This window comes from Castor canadensis, chromosome 17, assembly GCF_047511655.1.
Source record: "Castor canadensis chromosome 17, mCasCan1.hap1v2, whole genome shotgun sequence".
NCBI classification, from domain to species: Eukaryota; Metazoa; Chordata; class Mammalia; order Rodentia; family Castoridae; genus Castor; species Castor canadensis.
Genome location: NC_133402.1, coordinates 17128143 through 17146978, shown reverse-complemented (window position 1 = coordinate 17146978; position 18836 = coordinate 17128143). Strand labels below are relative to the sequence as shown.

Here is an 18836-nt window from a genome sequence, read left to right as displayed (position 1 = left end):
CCCAGTGGTATATTCTTATAGCTCAGATCATCCCTTGGCTCCCAACAGAGACTGCATTGGACACATCCTATTGTATTTTATTTATTTATTTATTTTTGTGGGACTAGGGTTTGAGCTCAGGGCTTTGTGCTTGCAAAGCAAGCACACTACCACTTGAGCAACACTTCCAGTCCTAGTTTATTCTTGAGGTCATGGTCAGGATGTGTCAACACTCCTCTGCAGTGGCTCCTGCTGACACCCTCAGATCTGCCAGCGGAAGGGGAGGTCACAGCCTGCCATCTTGTCAGCATAGTGGGTGTCAAAGCGCTCGTTCTGGGCCACAGTGAAGGTGGATTTCCAGTCCCCTGCGATGCCTGGAGAGGGACACAGGGAGGTTGGCGTCCCAGCCACAGAGGAGGCCCCAAAAGTGGCTCAGGGTGGGGCTTGGCAGCTGCTACCATCCTACTCTCCCCAAATACCTACCTTTCCTCATGAAAGGAGAAATCGTATGGTCCATGAAGTCAGAGAGCACAGTGCTATAGTTAGCCAATGGGTTCTTCTTCATCTCCTTGAAGGATGTGTGCTGGGCGATGAGATCCACGGTCTCCTCAGGCACAGAGCGCCCCACGAACTGCAATATCTTTCGAATCTCCCTTTTGGGGTTCTGTAGCAATAGAGGTTTGGATTATGCACTGGGGCCTCTCTCAGGTCTCAAGGAGCTGGTGACTTCCACTAAGGCATTCTCAGGCCCAGCTCCTCAACTCTGGGCCTCTTTCCCTGTCACAAGCTAATGACTCCCCGGCCTGAGCCCTGTGGAGTCCTTCTGAGAGAGGGCAGCAAATTGCTGATGGATGATGACACATGTGACTGATGCATGCACTGGGCAATGAGGGCTGTGCAGTGTCCTCTGCTGAGCCTGTGCTGATGGTAACAGCTGGAGCACAACACAGGATGGCCAGAAGGGGGAGTCCTGGACTCAGACTAAGGGTTTGGGCCCATTCCTGTGGGCTTCCTGCTCCCCAGCTGCCGTAGTGAGGGAAGTAGTGCAGATGGTCTCACCTCCTTCATGTCTTCATAAAAGAGGTAGAGAATAGGGTGTGTGTGGCTCAGCTCCCACCACTCCTGCACGTGTTGGTACCACGATCCATAGGACACTGGAGAACGGGACAAGGCACCCACACAGGGCTGGGATTAGTTTTAGCTGCTGCCACTCAACTCCAACCCCCTCCTTCCTGCAGAGTCAAGCCCACCTTTCCCATCCATAAACTCCTCCAGGAAGCTGTTCCAGGTGCCGGGGTCAGGGTGCACCTTGGCCATTTGGTGGAAGTTGTAATAGGAGACGGTCACATCCTTTGCATTGCGGGCAACGTAGACGACCTGCAGGGGCAGACAACCCCAGCCCCAGTGCCATCAGCACGCAGCGCACTCCACACCAGTCCTGGCTCCCCGCCCTGCCTTCCTGTCACCCTTCACAGTGCCCAGTGAGAGTATTTTTTCATGGTGTGCAAAGAAGGAAACAGGCTAGAGGCTGACTTGCTGAGACCTCAAGGTATAGGGGTGGCTGTGCTAGGATTTGAACACTGCTTTGATGCCAAAGTCCTGATTGGTCCCTTGAGCCATATTTTATTCTAATCTGATCCCTTCAGTGCCACCACACCCAGATTGGGACAAGGCAGGCCAGGATCCCACCAATTCCATTCCATGTGCTATGAGTAGCTGGACTCCTCTCCTGGCCATCTAAACATGGCAGGAGTGACGGGCTTCTTTGTTGAAATAACACATGGCTCAAGGAGACCTTCCCAGCAGAACAAGACCACGCTAGCATGGCTCAGGGTCCTTTCCCGCCTTTTACCTTGACCTTCTGATCCAGCAGGCTCTGGGGGAGCAGGGCCAGGGGCAAGTGTGTCTTGAGAAGCCGTGGGGCTGGTGTGTCTTTCAGTCTCAAGACCTAAGAGTGGGCAAAGAAATGTGAGTTGAGTCCCAGTCCTACCTCTCTGTACTTCTCCTGACCCCAGAACCCCTCCACACACCTGAGGGAAGTCCTGGGCATTGAAACTCGAGGAAGGGCACCCGGACATAGATGGGAGCCCGCTGACACTTCTCTAGGTCATCATCATGATAAATCATGTCGAGTATCTCACTCACCCAAGTGGTGCCTGGAGAGGGAGGGAAACTGGGATGAGCAGGGCCTGAAGGTCTGGCCCTGCTCACCAAGGTGGGGACAGCAGCTCAATGAGGAGGGAATGGGGCTGCTTGCCTACCAGACTTGGGGTACGTGCTGATGAGCACGTCATCGGGCAAGGCCTGGAAGTTCTGCAGTGGCGCAATCGCTTCTGCAAAGTACTTGATGAGGGGGACGCCATTCATGTACACCAGCGGTGGGCGGGAGATTTCCTGGATCAGCTCCATGTTCCTGTGTCAAGGACAGACCCTGGCCCACTTAACATCACAGCACTATTTGCTGAAGTCTTGCTTTGGGCTTAGGACCCTTAGGCTTCAACAGGCTGAGTGACTTGGCTGAGCTCACAAGCCAGCAAGTGGTGGAGCTGGGATTCAAAGACAAGGCTAACTGTGCTGGAGAACTTCAGCCAGGCCACACCTAGGCTTACCTGCAGAGTTTTCTGTGACCCCAATCCATGCCACAGCCCATCCAATTTAAGCATTTTGGGGAGGACGAGGCCACACAGGGTTTTGGCTATTCTCTAGAAGATTCCAGTGGGCATTTGAGAAAACCCTTCTGAGTACAGCTTTCTCTTACTGTTTTTTTGCAGCAGCTGCCAGCCTACACCTAAGGGTCTCCCATCCCCACTGTTCCCCGTCTTGAGCTCCCTGTGCCTCTATTAACCTGCAGAAACATCCAAGGCCAGCCAGGCCTAAAATCCCACTTGGCCAGCAAACTCCATCTTGGTTCCAGGACAAACACAGCCAGCTAAGCCACTGAGCTTGTTGTGGGGTGGGGGGCATGGGGAGCAGAGTCTCGTATGCAATTAAGCAATACTTTGATGGTCAGCCAGAGAGGGGGGCACAGAACCAGGCCAAGCTGGAGTTTCCTATTAAGAATAGGGATCCATGGAGAAAGAGCAGGGATGGTAGAGGTACTGGCAAGGGATCAGAGAGGAGTCCAACAAAGCACCAGAAGCAAGCAACATTTGAAGGATGTGTGGGCTAGGAGCTAGGCAGAACAAGGGGTGTCTAGCCCAGGTACCCCCACTTTGGCACTTATCTGACCTCTGAAGATCTGGCCTTCTGGTCTCCTGGTGTCCAGTGAGGGAGCACTGGCTTATCAGGGGTGCACTGTGCAGGGAGTGCAGAGGCAGTCTCTGAGCTGAAGGTTTCCTAGGTCTCAAGTGGGAGGGAGGTGGAGCCAGTGTGGGACTGGCTGTTCTCCCAGAAGGAAAGGGTGGGGTTGAGATGGGGTACCTTTATGTTACTGTCCATAGAACCAAGCTCAAAAGAGTTTGAAAACACAAGATGCAGGTTTAGCTTGTAGAAAACAAAAGGACTGAAAATATACAGAGAGCCCAGGAGTGAGTTGTTTTGTTTTTTGAGCTATAATCTGGCTCCTGTCCTGATCACCTAAACTGTATCCTGCAGAGCCTGTAAGTCAACAGACAGCCTTCTCTAACTACCCTGTCAAGGGAGGGGAGTAAGAGGAGAGATGGGGCCAGGGCCACTCACCTGCTGGCTCCAGGCCAGTCTTGAGGACATCAAAGGTTTAGACCCTGGCAGTCACAGGCTTTCTGAGAACTGCCTGCTCAGAGTGTTTGGAGCGGACAAGGTGAAAGGACACAGTGGGGCAGGGGACAGAGCAGTGAAGGCTCTTTTCGAAGCAGCTCCAAACAGGAAAGACCTGGAGGAAGCCCTGACTCGTGCACCTGTGCTACCTCAGTAGCCCTCAGAAGGTGCTTTTCTTTCCTTGGGCTCACGGGGTGGGGGTGGGGGCTCTGCAGACAGACATAAAGAGGCTGAGGCTGGAGAGGCCCGGGGCTGGTGGAGGGAGGGCACCCCTCCTCCTCCATGGCCTTTGATTTACTGTTTGGGTTAAGATCTGAAGTCAGGCTAGGCACCGGCGGTGCAGAGACTCTTGAGTCATGGGTGTGATTCTGAAGAGCTTCTAAAGGATTTTGTAAGCAGAGAAAAGCTGGGGAGAGTGAGGCAGAGGGTATTTCTGCAGGGGAGAGGCGGGTCACATGATTGGGCCAACAGCCCTTCTTTCTCCTTCTATTCCCTTCAGCCCCATCTCCACTAGACCACAGAAGGTTTGTTACTGATCGATAATGGGTGTGTACCAAGTAGTAACGCGATGACTGGGGTCTGTTTGCTCTATCTGATAGGAATTGTGGGTAGGTGAGGACAAGCTCTTCTGGCTTGGCTATCCCAGACCCTTTAGTGCCCAAGGCCTATGTGCTGGACTGGCAGATCTACCTTACAGTTCCAAACCTTGAAAGCCAGGGGCTTACTGCTCCAGGTTTTCAAAGCCAGAGAATAAGAACTGGAAGCATGGCTCAAGTGGTAGAGCTTTTGCCCAGAAAGAAGAAGGCTTTAACATGAAACCCCAGTACCACCAGGGAAAAACAAACCAGCCAGAGAATTCCAGCTCTTGGCACTCAGGTTGGAGACTTACTGCTTTGGGCTTTAACCACCACCAGCTTGACACTTGTCAGCTGTTCTCATCCTCAGCTTCCAACAGCAGTTGTCAGTGGCAGAAGTCAGAGGCAGATAGCAACCGTTCACCAAGTGTTATGGCTCTTGGGCATAAGGTGTCAGGATTCTCAGCCCTTGATAGCTGCTAGTGTCATAGCCCCCAGGCCTGGCATGTCCGAGACCCTTGACCCTGAAGGCGTGTCTGTGCTTAACTCTTCCAGTGAGCAGAGCCTGCAGTTTCTTTTCTCTGGCTCTTCACAGCCTTCTTTCTTCAGCTTCATGTCTCCGTCTTTCTCACCTCTCGTGCCTTGTGGTCTCTGCAGCCTCTGATGCTTTTGCCCCAGATGCTCTCTGGAACTCACCAACTGCCCTGTCATTGCTGTCACCACCAGTACAGCACCTGCTGCTGCCTCTACTACCAGTGCCACCATTCAGCCACAGCTCCCACCTTCCTCTCTTCTCCTTCATGTTACCTGCTCAGTCTGCTCTAGTGATGATCAAAATAGGCAAGAAAGACCGCTCAAGGGAAGGCATTTACTGGATCTAATGTTACAACACCAGGTGGCAGCACAGGAGGATGTCTCTGGCTCACAAAGTCAGCTGAAAAGCTTCCATATATACCCAGAAAGGAGGTCCAGCGAGGATGTCTGCACAATTCACAGCAGTACTTTGTAAGAAGGATTGTTTTTGCACTACACATAGCACAGTCTAATGAAAATAAGGTATCATGCTTGCACCAGTCATAGATCCTCATGCAAGTGAAGGTCTATGCTTGCACCAATCACAGGCCTTCTGCTGGGAAGCCAGGTGAAGTGCTCTTCTTCTGGCCTGTGTGGAAATGGCTGCAGGGTCATCTAGAGTTCACTAAGGTATATGCTCACAAAAACTTCATCCCAAGCCATTGTCAAACAGTATTGGGTAGGACAGTGATTTCAGGAGCCAGAGTTGTGTTTTGACATGGAACAGTTGTGATGGGCACTTAGCTTCCTCAAGGCCTCTGTGGAAGTGTCTGGTGCTGGCATGAAGGCAGGTCGTAGGAGATGGCAGAGTCAGGCATCTCCAGCACTCTCCAGCCTAGGCCTGGGTGCCTGGATGAGGACTCAGCTGGCCCGCACTGGACCACTGGGCACTTCTCCCCAGAGCTACTCCAGGCTGGAGGAGAGGGACTGGACTCACCTAGGGCACTGGCCCTCTAGGGGCAGAAGCTGCCCTGGTTCTTCCCGAAGGAACTCTTCTGCCAGGCAAGTCATGTGGGCCCTTAGGGGACAGTCAGGGTGGGGGCAACACAGGGGTCCCTCTTCATCCTGTCAGAGGTGGTGGGCAGGAAAGGAAGATGGGGAGAAACTTCCATTTACTGAGAACTCAGCAGGAGCCAGCCCATCATCTGTTAATTTATTCTGTATTTACTGACCACCTGCTCTGTACTGGACCCTGTTCCACAGAAGTGAACAAGGCTGCTCTCTGGAGTTTGATGGGAAGAGTGGAGGCTGATTACAAATAATACCTAGTATATGAGTATATGAGTAAGTGTAAAGGGGAAGAAGAAAAGGGAGTGCACAAGGTAGAGCTGTGATTACAGATGGAGGCCAGGGAAGACTGCCTAAGGAAGAGGCATGTTGCCAATTCTGAAGATCTAGTCAAAGGCGAAGGTCAAGGGCACTGAACAGGCACTAAGAATTCCATTAGCCATGGCTGCATTCAGTCTCCAGTAGAGAGTTCAGTCCTCACACCAGCCTGGAAAAGCTAGCCATTGAAACCTAACCCTTCACACGGGTGTGGCCCCTCCCACCTCTAGTCCTCAGGCCCCACTTCCAGTCGCAGGTACTACACTGGCTGTTCCTCACCCTAATGGGCTCTAATCCAGCCCTAGGTTTATTCAACAAGCCCGTCACCCAGCCCAGTCATGTTTTCTTCTTAATTTAGCATATTTTTTTTCTTTTTCTTTTAGTGTATACTAATTGTACAAAATAATGGGTTTCATTTTAACATTTTCATACTTCTTTATAATATACTTTGACCATGTTCACCCCCATCTTTTCCCTTTATTCAGCTACCTCCCCCCTCCCACCGATGCCCTTCCCCTTCCAAGCTATGCTCGGCCGCTGTGATGGGACCTGCCCTGTTGCTAGTCTTGCCCACAGGCCTCGCATCGCCCCTGTTCTGGGACCTCTGATTCGCCGGGCCCGCCTCTTCTCCCAGCCTTCCTCTGAGACAGAGACGCACGCCTGAACGCCAGGGTCCTCTCCCGCGGGTCCGCCAGGTCCTGCCTTCTTTGCGACCGCCTTTGTGCTGCCGGACTCCACGAGCAGTGTTGACCGTGAACCCCACGCAGACGCGGCCCGGATGCCGACGGTACTGACAGTAGACCAGGTAGACACCGAAAAGTCGCCTGAGCCTCACCACGCCCCCCGGAGAGGCCCATGCGGGGTGGGGGTTGGGATGGGGGCATGTGAGTCGGGGGAAGAAGCTGGGGGCTGATTTCTGTGAATTCAGACCCCGGGGAGGGCCGGGTAGTTAAGAACTATCAGATGCTTGTTTCGGAAAAAACCTCTTGGGGATGATCGCGAGGCACCCTGGCCCCCCCCCCCCTCCCGCAATGCGGCTTCGTGCACCCTCTCCGGGATGGAGGAAGGTGTCCGCACTTGCCACGTGACCTGGACCGCGTTGAGTGTTGCGAACGCCAACCAATCAGCATACGTCCTCGCAAGTCCGTCCTGAGGCCGACTCTGATTGGATAACTGGTGGCAGGGGCGGCAACCCTAGACTGTTGAAAAACACGGTTTGCACGAGTACGGATGTCACAGCCCTAGTAAGGGCGGAAGTGGTGGGACCCAGGTGGGGACCTCTCGTCTGAGCTGCCGCCCTTGCTGGGTTGCAGCTATGGAACTCAGCGCCGACTACCTCCGCCAGAAGCTGCAGCGGGATCTGGAGGCGGAGCACGTGGTGAGTGAGCTGCCGGGACCCTCGGGACGAAGGGAAAAGGGCTCCTGATGAGGGGTCCCGCATCGTCCCAATTCTTCTGTCCGGTAGGAGGTGGAGGACACGACTCCCAACCGTTGCGCGACCAGTTTCCGAGTCCTGGTGGTGTCGGCTAAGTTCGAGGGAAAACCACTGCTTCAGAGACACCGGTGAGTCCCTGGGACACCTCGCCCAGCCTGGCCCCAGGCTCAGGAGCACAGCCCTGGCCAACTCCCCAAGGCTATCAGCCCTGCAGAGTGGCCCATGACCCCAAAGACCACACCTTTGTGGTTCCGGCTGGGAGCATTTTGATTTCCCGTCTTCTCGTATTCCACATTGTGGAGACCAAGACTTGGGGGACACCTCCCATCTCCTTGGTCACTCTAACTTGGGGGACGACCCCCAAGCCTGGGCCTGTCATTTCCCAATCCCATCTCTTCCCCCCAGGCTGGTGAATGAGTGTCTGGCAGAAGAGCTCCCACACATCCATGCCTTTGAGCAGAAAACCCTGACCCCAGAGCAGTGGACCCGGGAGCGTCCCAAACGAGGAACCCCTGCACAGCCATAAAAGTATAAACCAAGTCGCTTCTGTGTCTGTGTTGTGTGAGGGAGGGGCGCTGAGACTGCCCTGAGATTGAGTCTAGGCTTTGGCTCGTCCCTGTCTTTACAACGTGGACAAATTGCTCTCCTGATCCAGGCTCCTAGGTTCTCAAGTCCTTTCTAGGGCCTTCCTTGCAGCCCTCTGTAGAAGCCTAGGAATCTGTACTGTTGTTAATCACCCCACCCCCAGAGAGCAGGAATTTCCTGCTCTCTACCAGCCTTCAAGATGCAGAGATGAGAATGTGGTCAGGATTTCAGCGCCTGAGCATCTGAACAAACCTCTCCCCATTCCCACCCTCACCTATCAGAGGCACAATACTGAATCCCTCTACAGATTCCCCCCTCCTTCCCAGGCCTCAGGGAAAGGGTGTCCATCATGGGCTCTTCCACACTTGGGATGCTGACACTTTTTGGCTCTTTTTTGGAAAAGGCCCAGTGGATCCCAAAGCTCCATAGCACTGGACTTGGTGTGACCAATGCTGCCCCTGGGAGGACCATGGATTCTCAGTGAAGGTGGATGTGAGCAGGACACAGGCATAGGATTAGAGCAGGAAAGTAAGACTGACCTGAGCACAAGACAGGGTGGGTGGTTCAAATGTCAGTCTAAATCATGGAATTGTATGCTGTTGAGGCCATGCACAGAGATCCCCGAGACCTGGGAGGGACATCACGTTACTCAGTTGGGACCAGGGCTCTTGGAGAGAGAAATGAAGTTTTAGCCCTCCCACCCACTGTTTTCCCCAGTTGCTTTTGTTTTGAAATATGTTTTCCAGATTAGTCCCCAGCTCTTGAATTCCTGCCTCAGCCTTCCTAGTCACTGGGACTACAGATGGTAGCAACCACACCTGGTCTCCCCCTTTCCAAGGACAGTATCGCAATCCCTGAATCACACCCTCCCATCCCCCTTTTGGGCTCCACAGAGAGCATGGGCTGGTCCAGCTGGGAGCCATGGAGGTCATGGTGAGGCCTTCTGCATTCCCAGGATTACTTCCTGAATGTTTCTGTTCTCATGAAGCAGAAGGAAATTACTGAGTTGCCCCACAAGGACCCCAGAAGGATTCATCATGCAGGAGAGACAGAGGCCAATCTCACACCTGTGATGGGATCCACCCCAGGATTCTCCAAGTTGTGATGGTGGCCTTCCTGTTTTAGGGGAGAAGTGAGCAGGGGAGTTCATACATCTGACTCATGCAGTCTTGTACCCAAATAGTTTTCTGTGACACACTGTAGAGGATGGGCTGGGGATGGGGTGTTTTGTGAGGCTTCCCTGGTATGAACCAAGCCCTGGGTGGCAAGACCACCTGCTTGAACAGACCTGTGTCAATTACTAATTACTAATTGGGCAGTAAAATCTCCCAGGCTTTCTCTGTCAGGGCCTGACAGTCTTGTTTCTGCCAGGTCCTCTTCGCAGAGGCCAGAGTCAGGTGGAGGCAGCTGCACTGTGCAGGGGAGGCACTTAAGCCAAGACTCAGGATCTGCTCTTCCACAAGTCTGTCTCCTGTGCTGTGCCTCAGTTTCCTCATCTGAAAACCAAGGCTGGACTATTGGGTTGCTTCTAATATTTTCCCAGAGGTACATGGTGGCTTGTAAAGAGCCCAAGAAAAAGTGAACTTGGCTGCAGACTCTCGTCTGCCACTGCTCTCCTTGTGGGAGAGACAACAAAGGAATATTTATCAAGTAAATATTCCTCCCTCTCACCAGGTGTCCTGGGCCTCACTTCTCCATACCTCCTTCCCCTCCCCAATCAGGACATGTGGGGACTGGAGGTTGTGCTGGGAGAGAGCCCCAATCTGGTCCCAGTGGTATTTATTCTTATAGCTCAGGTTATCCCTTGGTTCCCAGCGGAGACTGCACTAGACACATCCTATTCTATTCTATTCTATTTATTTATTTATTTTTGCGGTACTGGGGTTTGAACTCAAGGCCTTCACCTTGAACCACTCCAACAGCCCTTTTTTGTGATGGGTTTTTTGAGATAGGGTCTCTCAAACTATTTGCCTGTGCTAGGTTGGAACCGCCATCCTCCTGATTTCTGTCTCCTGAGTAGCTAGGATTACAGGCGTGAGCCCCTCGTGCCCGGCTCTATTTTATTCTTGAGATCATGATCAGAATGTGGCAACATTCCTCTGCAGTGGCTCCTGATGACACCAAAGGTGGCTCAGATCTGCCACCTTTCCCATCTATGAACTTCTCCAGGAAACTGTCCCGGGTACCTGGATCGGGATGCACCTTGGCCATTTGCTAGAAGTTACAGTAGGAGACGGCCACATATAATGCATTGCAGGTAACACAGATGACCTGCAGGGGCAGACAACCCCCAGCCCTGGTGCCATCACCACGCAGAGCACCCCACACCAGTCCTGGCTCCCCGCCCTGCTTTTCCACAACCCTCAGAGCACCCAGTGAAGGAATCTTTACTGGGCGTGGCAGAGGAAGAAGCCAACAGGAGGCTAATTTATTGTACTCTCAAGGTATGGTGGTAACTGAGCTGGTATTTGAACCCTACTTTGATGCTATTTTGTTTGGATATGGAGTGTTCCCCTAAAAGGCACATTTATTGAAGGCTTGGCCCCCAGCTTGTGGTGCTATTGATTGGCTCATGAAGGCTCTTACCTAATTATTGGCTTAATCCATTGATAGAATCGTATTTTGGTGGCGTTATTGGAAGGTGGTGGAAACTAGGAGGTAGGGCCTCAATAGAGAAAGTAGGTCACTGTGGGCATGACTTTGAAGGGTAAATCTGGTCCTTACTTCCTCCTGGCTGCCATTAGGTGATCAACTATGACCTACCAAGCCCTTCCACCATGGTATTTCGCCTCACCACGGCCCAGAAACAAGGGAGCCCCTGATTATAGGATGCAACCTCTGACACTGAACCAAAATAAACCTTTCTTCCTTAAGTTGTTCATGTCACATGTGGTTGCAGTGACAAAAAAAAAGTTAACCAATACAGATGCCAAAGTCCTGGGTGGTTCTTGAAACCCTCTTTCTTACTAATCTTCCTTCCTTTGGCCACTATACCCAGACTGGAAGCTAGGGTTCCACCAGTCCCTTCCTCTGTGTCCTGTGAGCACCTGGCCTCCTCTCAGTTCTGCACTAAAAAGTAACTTTCCTGGCCACCTAAACCTGGCTAGAGTGACAGGCAGGTGGCCTTCCCCACTGAAATGACACGAGGCTTGAGACCTTCCCATCAAAACAGGACCATGTTGACACATGGAGCAAAACAGGAGCCTGCCCTGCCTCTTGCCTTGATCTTTTGACCCATCAGAAGTTGGGGGAGCAGAGCTGGGGCAAGTGTCTTGAGGAGCCGTGTGGCTGGTGTATTTTCCAAGGACTCAGCACCTAAGAGTGGGAAGGGAAGGTCTGGTAAACTGAGGCCCAGTCCTACATCACACCATGCCATTTTCCTTAGGCTCCCCCACACATCTGAGGGAATGCCTGGGTTTCTGAACTCAAGGGTACCACATACAAATGGGGGCCCGTGACACTTCTCTAGGCTTCCACTCTTGTAGGTCATGTAGTATCTCGCTCACCCAAGTGGTGCCTGGAGAAGAAGAAAAACTGGGGTGAGCAGGGCTGAGGGTCTGGCCCTGCTCACCAAGGTGGGGACAGCAGCCTGAAAGGGGGATTGGGCCTGCTTGCCTACCAGACTTGGGGTACATGATGAGCAGGTCATCAGGCAAGGTCTGGAAGTTCTGCAGTAGCCTTGTACTCTTTGCAAAGTATCTGACCATTGGGTGGTCACTGGGGTACCCTTCATGTACACCAGCAGTAAGCGGTCAGGAAGTGTCCTAGACTGGCTCCATGCTCCCAGCCTGGCCTGTTCTTTTTTTTTTTTTTTTTTTTCTTCAGTACTGGGGTTTGAACTCAGGGCCTACACATTGAGCCACTCCACTAGCCCTTTTTTTGGGATGGGTATTTTTGAGACATGTCCTCGTGAACCATTTGCCTGGGCTGGCTTGAACCACAATCCTGATCTCTGCCTCCTGAGTAGCTAGGATTACAGGCGTGAGCCATCAGCACCTGGCTGCCTACTTTGCTTAACACAATCACAACAGCACCATTTGAATTCTTGCTTTGGGTGTAGGACCCTGAGGCTTTGGGAGGTTGTGTGACATGGCTGAGCTCACAAAGCCAGCTGGTGCCAGAGCTGGAATTCAAAGGGAAGGCTAACTCCAGTGCAGGACTTCAGCTGGGCTGCACCTTGGCTCAGGTATAGAGTTTCCCATGACCCCAGACAGTGCCACAGCCCATCCAGCTGAAGCATTTTGGAGTGGTGTTGGCAGCTCTCCAGAAGATTTCAATGTGTACTTGAGAAAGTACTTCAGGACCTAGTCATTTTCACTGTATGTCAGCCAGTTATTTCTTTACTGTTTCTTATTGTCTCCCATCCTACAGCAAAAGGGTCCTGTTCCCACCGTTCCCCTTTTTGAGCTCCTCAGGCTCTTCCCATAAGGAAACATCCCAGGCTAGCCAGTTCTGGACCTCACAAGCTCTTCTTGGCTCCAGTACAAACACAGCCAGTTGAGGCACTGAGCTGGTTTGGGGGGCAGAATCTTGTGTGAATTAGCAAAACTCTTGTGGTCAGATCTGGTGCAGTGGCTCAAGTGGTAGTGTGAGGCCAGGAGTTCAAACCTCAGTACCACAAAATAAATAAATAAGTAAATAAATAAAAACAAAGCAAAACAAAAACCTCTCATGGTCAGCTGAAGAGGAGGGCACAGACCCAGGCCAGGCTGGAGATGTCAGAGATGTCTTACACAAACTGGGGATCCTTAAGGAAGGAGCAGAGAGGGTAGAGGCCCCAGCAAGCAATCAAGAGGACTTAGAGCAAGTGACACTTGAAGGATGTCCGAGTCAGGAGCTAGGCAGGCATGGTGGCCTGGCCCAGTCCCTCCACCCACCCCCACACTACACACACTCTGGAATTTGAAATCTGACTGATGGGGATCTGATCTGGCCTGTGGTCTCCTAGAGGAGCACTGGCTTAGCAGGGGTGCACTGTGCAGGGAGTCCAGAGCCATTCTCTGAGCTGAAGGTTGTGTAGGGCCCAAGTGGGAGGGAGGGAGAGCCAGTGTGGGGACTGGCTGTTTTCATGGAAGAAAAGGGTAGGGTGGGGTTTTGGGGTAGAGAAAACTCTTGTTTCTCCCCAGCCATACCAACTGAGACTGTCTGTCCTCTGGCAGGAAAGGGTGGGGATGGGACAGGGGACCTCTGTGTTACTATCTGTAGCACCCCAGTTGGAACCAAGTTTAAACCAGTCAGAAAACACACAATATGGGTTTAGCTTGTAAAAAACAAAAGGTCTGAGAGTATGGAGAGGGCCCAAGGATGAGTTTTTTTGGTTTTTTTTTTTGAGTTATAATCTGGCTCCTATCCTGATCACCAAAATTGTACCCTGCAGAGCCTGTAAGTCAACAGACAGCCTTTGCCAAGGCCAATCACCTTCCTGCTGGCTCCAGGTCTGTCTTGAGGATACCAAGGGTTCAGACCCTGGCAGTCACAGGCTTTCTGAGAACTGCCTGCTCTGACGTCAAGGCAGTCCAGAGTGATGGGAGTGAAAAAAGTGAAGGGACACAGGGCGGGGGCAAAGCTGAGAAGACTCTTTTTGAGGCAGCTGCACATGGGAAAGAACAAAGACACTAGAGACTAAAAGCCTGGAAAGGAGCCTCTGCCTCAAGCACCTGTGCCACCTCAGCAGCTCTCAGAAGGTGCTTTTCTTCCTGAGGGCTCTGCAGACAAACAGGAAGAGGCATGGGGTCAGTGGAGGGAGGGCACCCCTCCTCCTCCATAGCCTTTGATTTAATGTTTGGATTAAGAGCTGAAGTCACGCTGGCCACTGAAGGTGCAGAGGCTCTGATTCATGGGTGTGATTCTCATAAGCCTCTAAAGAATTTTCTAAGCAGAGGAAAACTGGAGAAACTGAGGTGGAGGGATCTTCAGGCAAGGGAGAGGTGAGTCACATGGCTGGGCGAGCAGCCCTTTCTCCTACTTTTACTCCCCTCAACCAGGTCTCCACAAAAACACCAGAAAGTACCCAAAAGTCAGACTTTTTATTCTAGTCAAGTAAAAACTGCCCAGACCACAGGGGAGAGAGACAAAAAGGAAGTAGGTGGCAGGGTTGGGACACTGAGGATCAGATCTCCAGCATGTCTGTCCAGTGGTCCTGTGAGAACAAGAAGTTGGTGAAAGGAAGCTTAGGGAAAGAAGGAAGCAGACAGGCTGGAGCCAAACTGAGCCACTCCACCAGCCCTTTAAAATAAGGTTTTTTTTTTTGGTTTGGTTTGGTTTTTTGGGTTATTTGGTGGCATTGGGGTTTGAACTCAATGCCTCTCACTTGCTAGGCAGGCATTCTTTCTGTTTGAGCCACTCCCTAGTCCACTCACCTCTTCTAATTCTGAGTCTTCCTCTTCTTCCTCAGGGCCCATGCTGCATAGCCAGATCAGGTCTCCCCAAAGCAGTGTGTTCTTACAGCTACCAAGAGGTGCAGGTGGCAGGAGATGGCAGAGTCAGGCATCTCCAGCACTCTCCAGCCTAGGCCTGGGTGCCTGGATGAGGACTCAGCTGGCCCGCACTGGACCACTGGGCACTTCTCCCCAGAGCTACTCCAGGCTGGGGGAGAGGGACTGGACTCACCTAGGGCACTGGCCCTCTAGGGGCAGAAGCTGCCCTGGTTCTTCCCGAAGGAACTCCTCTGCCAGGCAAGTCATGTGGGCCCTTAGGGGACAGTCAGGGTGGGGGCAACACAGGGGTCCCTCTTCATCCTGTCAGAGGTGGTGGGCAGGAAAGGAAGATGGGGAGAAACTTCCATTTACTGAGAACTCAGCAGGAGCCAGCCCATCATCTGTTAATTTATTCTGTATTTACTGACCACCTGCTCTGTACTGGACCCTGTTCCACAGAAGTGAACAAGGCTGCTCTCTGGAGTTTGATGGGAAGAGTGGAGGCTGATTACAAATAATACCTAGTATATGAGTATATGAGTAAGTGTAAAGGGGAAGAAGAAAAGGGAGTGCACAAGGTAGAGCTGTGATTGCAGATGGAGGCCAGCCAGCTCTGAAGAGCTAGTCAAAGGCCCTGAACAGGTACTCTAGAGTCCAGCAACGGCCGAAGGTTCTATTGTCACCATTTTCAAGTGGAAGCTGAGTAGGCAGTTTGTCAGTGCATCTTAGGCATAGACCTGCTCCTACTTAGAGCTCACCTGGAGCGCGCGTGCGCATAGGGTGCAGCTGTCCCCAGCACCCAGGTCGGGTCCTGAGTCGCTGTCAGCCACAGGTCCAGTGCGGCACTTTAGAGCGCAGGTCCGGGGCGGCAGCGGCCCGAAGGCCAGCGGCACGTGGGGCGGTGGCGGGGGACACAGATCCTGGCGGAAGTCCTGGCGCAGCCAGCGCAGTGTGAGCGGGAGGCGCGCCCAGGGCGGCGCGCGCAGCATGTGCGCCAGCACGCGCAGGTGGAAGGCGAAGGCGGCCTCGCTGCGCAGGCGCGGCCCCACGTGAGCCAGGCGGCGCGATGCTTGCGGGTGCTGCCAGGCCCATTCGAACTGCGCGCGGGGAGCACCGCTTCGTCAGGGTGGTCTGGAACAGGCGGCCACCCAGGCCAGGCCTCGAGCCCCAGTCCCGCCTGCCCCTCCTCCACCCTGTCACCTTTCTTACCCGAAGGGCAGCCACAGCAGATGGGAAGCCATGCACGATAAGCACCATCTCCCTGGAGAGGAGAAAGAGGGCGGGGCCTGTGAGCCCCCATAGCACCCCCCCATCCCACCAGAAGCCGAATCCCATAGCCTTGGTTCCACCTCAGTCCCCAACAGGCCTGAAAGACTAGCCATGAGATCCCACCCACTTCGTGCAGTTGTGACCGCTCCCACTTGTAGACCTCAGGCCCCGCTTCCTTCTCAGGTACTTAATTGCCCTCAGTTCCTCTCCCGTCTAGGCTCTAATCTCATCTAGGCTTGCTCACAGACTGTTGTCCAACCTTAGTCTTGTCTCTTTAAAATAGTGTATATTAATTGTGGTTCCGTATGCCATTTTCACACTTGTATATAGTTTGATCATATCCACCCCTATTACCCTTTATTATCCCCCTACCTCCTCCCATTTGTCCCCTTCCTCTTTCCACCCCCACTTTCTCCTCCTCCTCCTCCTCCTTCTTCTTCTCCTTCTTCTTCTGCTTTCTTCTTCTTCTTGCAGGTTCTCATAGCTCAGACTGATACTGAACTCACGATCCTTCTGCCATAGCCTCCCGAGTGCTGAGATTACAGATATGTCCCACAATGCCTTGCCTCTTCCTTCCTTCCCTAATCCAGATTCTCCACATATAAGAGAAAACACGTAATATTTCTCTTTCTGAACCGGGCTTTTTTTTCCCGCTTAACATGATGATCTCCAGTTCCATGTATTTTCCTGAAAAGGCCATAATTTCAACCTTCTTTCTGGTAGAATAAAACTCCATGTGTATTATCTTCATCTATTCATCTGCTTATGGGCATCTAGGCTGATTCCATAGTTTGACTACTGTGAATAGTACCGTAATAACTTAATCCCACTCTGGGGATTAAGCCCAGGACCTTGAACACGACAGGCAATCACTCTACCATTTGAGCAATGCTGCAGCGCCCAACCCCAGTCTTTGATCATCAAAACCCTCTTAAACATCGCCCAGTCCCGAGATCTGCAGAGCTCTGCCTCCCTGCCCCAGTGACAGGCCCCGCCCTATGGCTAGACAGGCACACTGACAAAAGCCTCGTCCCGCACCTTTCATCCGTACTTCTGATCCCCGGGGCCCGCCTCCTCCCTCAAGCTTTCCTCCATGCTTACCAGGGTCCTCTTCCGCTGGTCCGCCAGGCCCCGCCTTTTTTGCGACCGCCGTTGTGTTGCCGGACTCGACGAGCAGGATTGACCGTGAACCCCACGTAGACGCGGCCCCGATGCCGAGGGTTCTGGCAGTAGAGCAGGTAGACACCGAAGAAGCGCCTGGGCTTCGCCGTGCCCCTCGCGGGGCCCATCGGGGCTTAGTGGGTCAGAGGCTGAAGCTTGGGGTTGATTTCTGTGACCTCGAACTCCGCGGGGCTGGGTAGTTATGGCTGCAAGATGCTTATTTTAGAAAAAGCGCTTGGGGGCGACCGCGAGGCACCCAGGAGGCCCCAGTAAATGCAGGTTCGTGCACCCTCTCCTGGCTGGAGGGAGGTGCCTACACTCGTCCCAGAGACCCCGGCTACAGTGCGGGCTCCCAGCGCCAACCAATTAGCGCCCGCCCAGGCAGAGGCTGTCATCAGGCCAATTCTGATTGGCTAACTCGTGGTAGGCGCCGCAATCTTTGACTGTTGGAACGCATAGCTCGCAAGAGAGCGGAAGTGCCGCGTTTTCCTACGCCCTAGTAAGGGCGGAAGTGGGTACCGTAGCGGAAGTGGCTTCAGTAAGGGCGGAAGGCAGAGTGGCGGGACCCAGGTGGGGACCTCTAGTCTGAGCTGCCGCCCTCCCTGGGTTGCAGCTATGGAACTCAGCGCCGACTACCTCCGCCAGAAGCTGCAGCGGGATCTGGAGGCGGAGCACGTGGTGAGTTGAGCTGCCGGGACCCTCGGGACGAAGGGAAAAGGGCTCCTGATGAGGGGTCCCGCATCGTCCCAATTCTTCTGTCCGGTAGGAGGTGGAGGACACGACTCTCAACCGTTGCGCGACCAGTTTCCGAGTCCTGGTGGTGTCAGCTAAGTTTGAAGGGAAACCACTGCTTCAGAGACACCGGTGAGTCCCTGGGACACCTCGCCCAGCCTGGCCCCAGGCTCAGGAGCACAGCCCTGGCCAACTCCCCAAGGCTATCAGCCCTGCAGAGTGGCCCATGACCCCAAAGATCACACCTTTGTGGTCCCTGCTGGGAGCATTTCGATTTCCCGTCTTCTCGTATTCCACATTGTGGAGACCAAGACTTGGGGGACACCTCCCATCTCCTTGGTCATTCTAACTTTGGGGTCGACCTCCAAACCTAGGCCTGTCATTTCCCAATCGCGTCTCTTCCCCACCCACCAGGCTGGTGAATGAGTGTCTGGCAGAAGAGCTCCCACACATCCATGCCTTTGAGCAGAAAACCCTGACCCCAGAGCAGTGGACCCGGGAGCGTCGGAAATGAGGGACCCCGATCTGCGCAGCCATTAAATTATAAACCAAGTCACTTCTGTGTCTGTGTTGTGTTGGGGAGGGGTGCTGAGACTGCCCTGAGATTGAGTCTAGGCTTTAGCTTCTGCCTGTGTTTTACCATGGGCAAATTGCTATCCCAATCTGGGCCCCTAGGTCTTTAAAAGTCCTTTCTAGGGCCTTCTTTGCAGGCCTTCTGTATAGAACTCTAGGGGTCTGTCCTGCCACTAATCACCCAACCCTCAGAGAGCAGGTGGTTCCTGCTCTATGCTAGCCTTCAAGATGCAGAAATGAACCCAGCAGGTGGCTTATGACTGTAATCCTAGCTATTTAGGAGCAGAGATGGGGAAGATCCAGGCAGTTTGAAAATAACTCAGGCAAATAGTTTGTGAGACCTTATCGTGAAAAAACCCACCACAAAAAAAGGGTTGCTGGCGTGACTCTAGTGTAGACTCTGAGTTCAAACCCCAGTACTGTAAAAAAAATAAATAAATAAATAAAATGCAGAGATGAGAATGTTATAAGGATTTC

The 18836-nt window shown here is 53.0% G+C and overlaps 4 protein-coding genes across 9 annotated transcripts; 2 read left to right on the top strand and 2 right to left on the bottom strand.

The window, feature by feature from the left end:
• Window positions 1–67: 67 nt before the first annotated feature.
• LOC109683337 (sulfotransferase 1A1-like) lies at window positions 68–6856 on the bottom strand. Its single transcript, XM_020159135.2, has 8 exons — window positions 4604–6856; window positions 2241–2392; window positions 2008–2135; window positions 1832–1927; window positions 1230–1356; window positions 1039–1133; window positions 463–643; window positions 68–353 (listed from the first exon to the last, which is right to left on the bottom strand). Exons 2-8 carry the CDS (start codon window positions 2386–2388, stop codon window positions 241–243), a joined length of 888 nt encoding a protein of 295 aa, XP_020014724.1. The 5' UTR covers window positions 2389–2392; window positions 4604–6856; the 3' UTR covers window positions 68–240.
• Window positions 6854–8174, top strand: LOC109683347 (bolA-like protein 2). Of its 2 annotated transcripts, none has more exons than XM_074059587.1 (4): window positions 6854–6993; window positions 7502–7566; window positions 7654–7751; window positions 8029–8174. In XM_074059587.1, exons 2-4 carry the CDS (start codon window positions 7504–7506, stop codon window positions 8147–8149), a joined length of 282 nt encoding a protein of 93 aa, XP_073915688.1. In that variant the 5' UTR covers window positions 6854–6993; window positions 7502–7503; the 3' UTR covers window positions 8150–8174. The 2 variants fall into 2 exon arrangements, with proteins under 2 accessions (XP_073915688.1, XP_073915687.1); XM_074059586.1 differs by lacking the exon at window positions 6854–6993 and adding an exon at window positions 7278–7412.
• On the bottom strand, window positions 7268–17374 carry Slx1a (SLX1 homolog A, structure-specific endonuclease subunit). 4 transcript variants are annotated; one of them, XR_012443194.1, is made up of 8 exons: window positions 16995–17374; window positions 15834–15885; window positions 15383–15721; window positions 14818–14945; window positions 14568–14655; window positions 8748–8836; window positions 7525–7714; window positions 7268–7387 (listed from the first exon to the last, which is right to left on the bottom strand). XR_012443194.1 is itself a non-coding variant. In XM_020159096.2 (7 exons), the coding sequence occupies exons 1-6, from the start codon at window positions 17180–17182 to the stop codon at window positions 8780–8782; spliced, it is 852 nt and encodes a 283-aa protein (XP_020014685.1). In that variant the 5' UTR covers window positions 17183–17374; the 3' UTR covers window positions 7412–7714; window positions 8748–8779. The 4 variants fall into 4 exon arrangements, 2 of the variants coding, with proteins under 2 accessions (XP_020014685.1, XP_020014700.1); XR_012443195.1 differs by having other exon boundaries at window positions 15383–15556; window positions 16995–17371; XM_020159096.2 differs by lacking the exon at window positions 7268–7387 and having other exon boundaries at window positions 7412–7714.
• Window positions 16994–18342, top strand: Bola2b (bolA family member 2B). 2 transcript variants are annotated; one of them, XM_020159162.2, is made up of 4 exons: window positions 16994–17131; window positions 17668–17732; window positions 17821–17918; window positions 18201–18342. In XM_020159162.2, exons 2-4 carry the CDS (start codon window positions 17670–17672, stop codon window positions 18298–18300), a joined length of 261 nt encoding a protein of 86 aa, XP_020014751.1. In that variant the 5' UTR covers window positions 16994–17131; window positions 17668–17669; the 3' UTR covers window positions 18301–18342. The 2 variants fall into 2 exon arrangements, with proteins under 2 accessions (XP_020014751.1, XP_020014745.1); XM_020159156.2 differs by lacking the exon at window positions 16994–17131 and having other exon boundaries at window positions 17483–17732.
• Window positions 18343–18836: the final 494 nt, after the last annotated feature.

Excerpts from the sequence above, each read along its gene's own strand:
- Slx1a (XM_020159096.2), bottom strand. The coding sequence starts at position 17,182 with ATGGGCCCCGCGAGGGGCACGGCGAAGCCCAGGCGCTTCTTCGGTGTC. Across the intron at positions 15,722-15,833 it reads CTGCTGTGGCTGCCCTTCGG|TTCGAATGGGCCTGGCAGCA; the intron begins GTAAGAAAGGTG and ends CCCCGCGCGCAG. Across the intron at positions 8,837-14,567 it reads AAGACTCAGAATTAGAAGAG|GTCTCGGGGATCTCTGTGCA; the intron begins GTGAGTGGACTA and ends TGTCCCTCCCAG.
- Bola2b (XM_020159162.2), top strand. The coding sequence starts at position 17,670 with ATGGAACTCAGCGCCGACTACCTCCGCCAGAAGCTGCAGCGGGATCTG. Across the intron at positions 17,733-17,820 it reads ATCTGGAGGCGGAGCACGTG|GAGGTGGAGGACACGACTCT; the intron begins GTGAGTTGAGCT and ends TCTGTCCGGTAG. Across the intron at positions 17,919-18,200 it reads CCACTGCTTCAGAGACACCG|GCTGGTGAATGAGTGTCTGG; the intron begins GTGAGTCCCTGG and ends CCCACCCACCAG.
- LOC109683337 (XM_020159135.2), bottom strand. The coding sequence starts at position 2,388 with ATGGAGCTGATCCAGGAAATCTCCCGCCCACCGCTGGTGTACATGAAT. Across the intron at positions 1,357-1,831 it reads TGCTGGATCAGAAGGTCAAG|GTCGTCTACGTTGCCCGCAA; the intron begins GTAAAAGGCGGG and ends CTGCCCCTGCAG. Across the intron at positions 644-1,038 it reads TTTATGAAGACATGAAGGAG|AACCCCAAAAGGGAGATTCG; the intron begins GTGAGACCATCT and ends CTATTGCTACAG.
- LOC109683347 (XM_074059587.1), top strand. The coding sequence starts at position 7,504 with ATGGAACTCAGCGCCGACTACCTCCGCCAGAAGCTGCAGCGGGATCTG. Across the intron at positions 7,567-7,653 it reads ATCTGGAGGCGGAGCACGTG|GAGGTGGAGGACACGACTCC; the intron begins GTGAGTGAGCTG and ends TCTGTCCGGTAG. Across the intron at positions 7,752-8,028 it reads CCACTGCTTCAGAGACACCG|GCTGGTGAATGAGTGTCTGG; the intron begins GTGAGTCCCTGG and ends TCTTCCCCCCAG.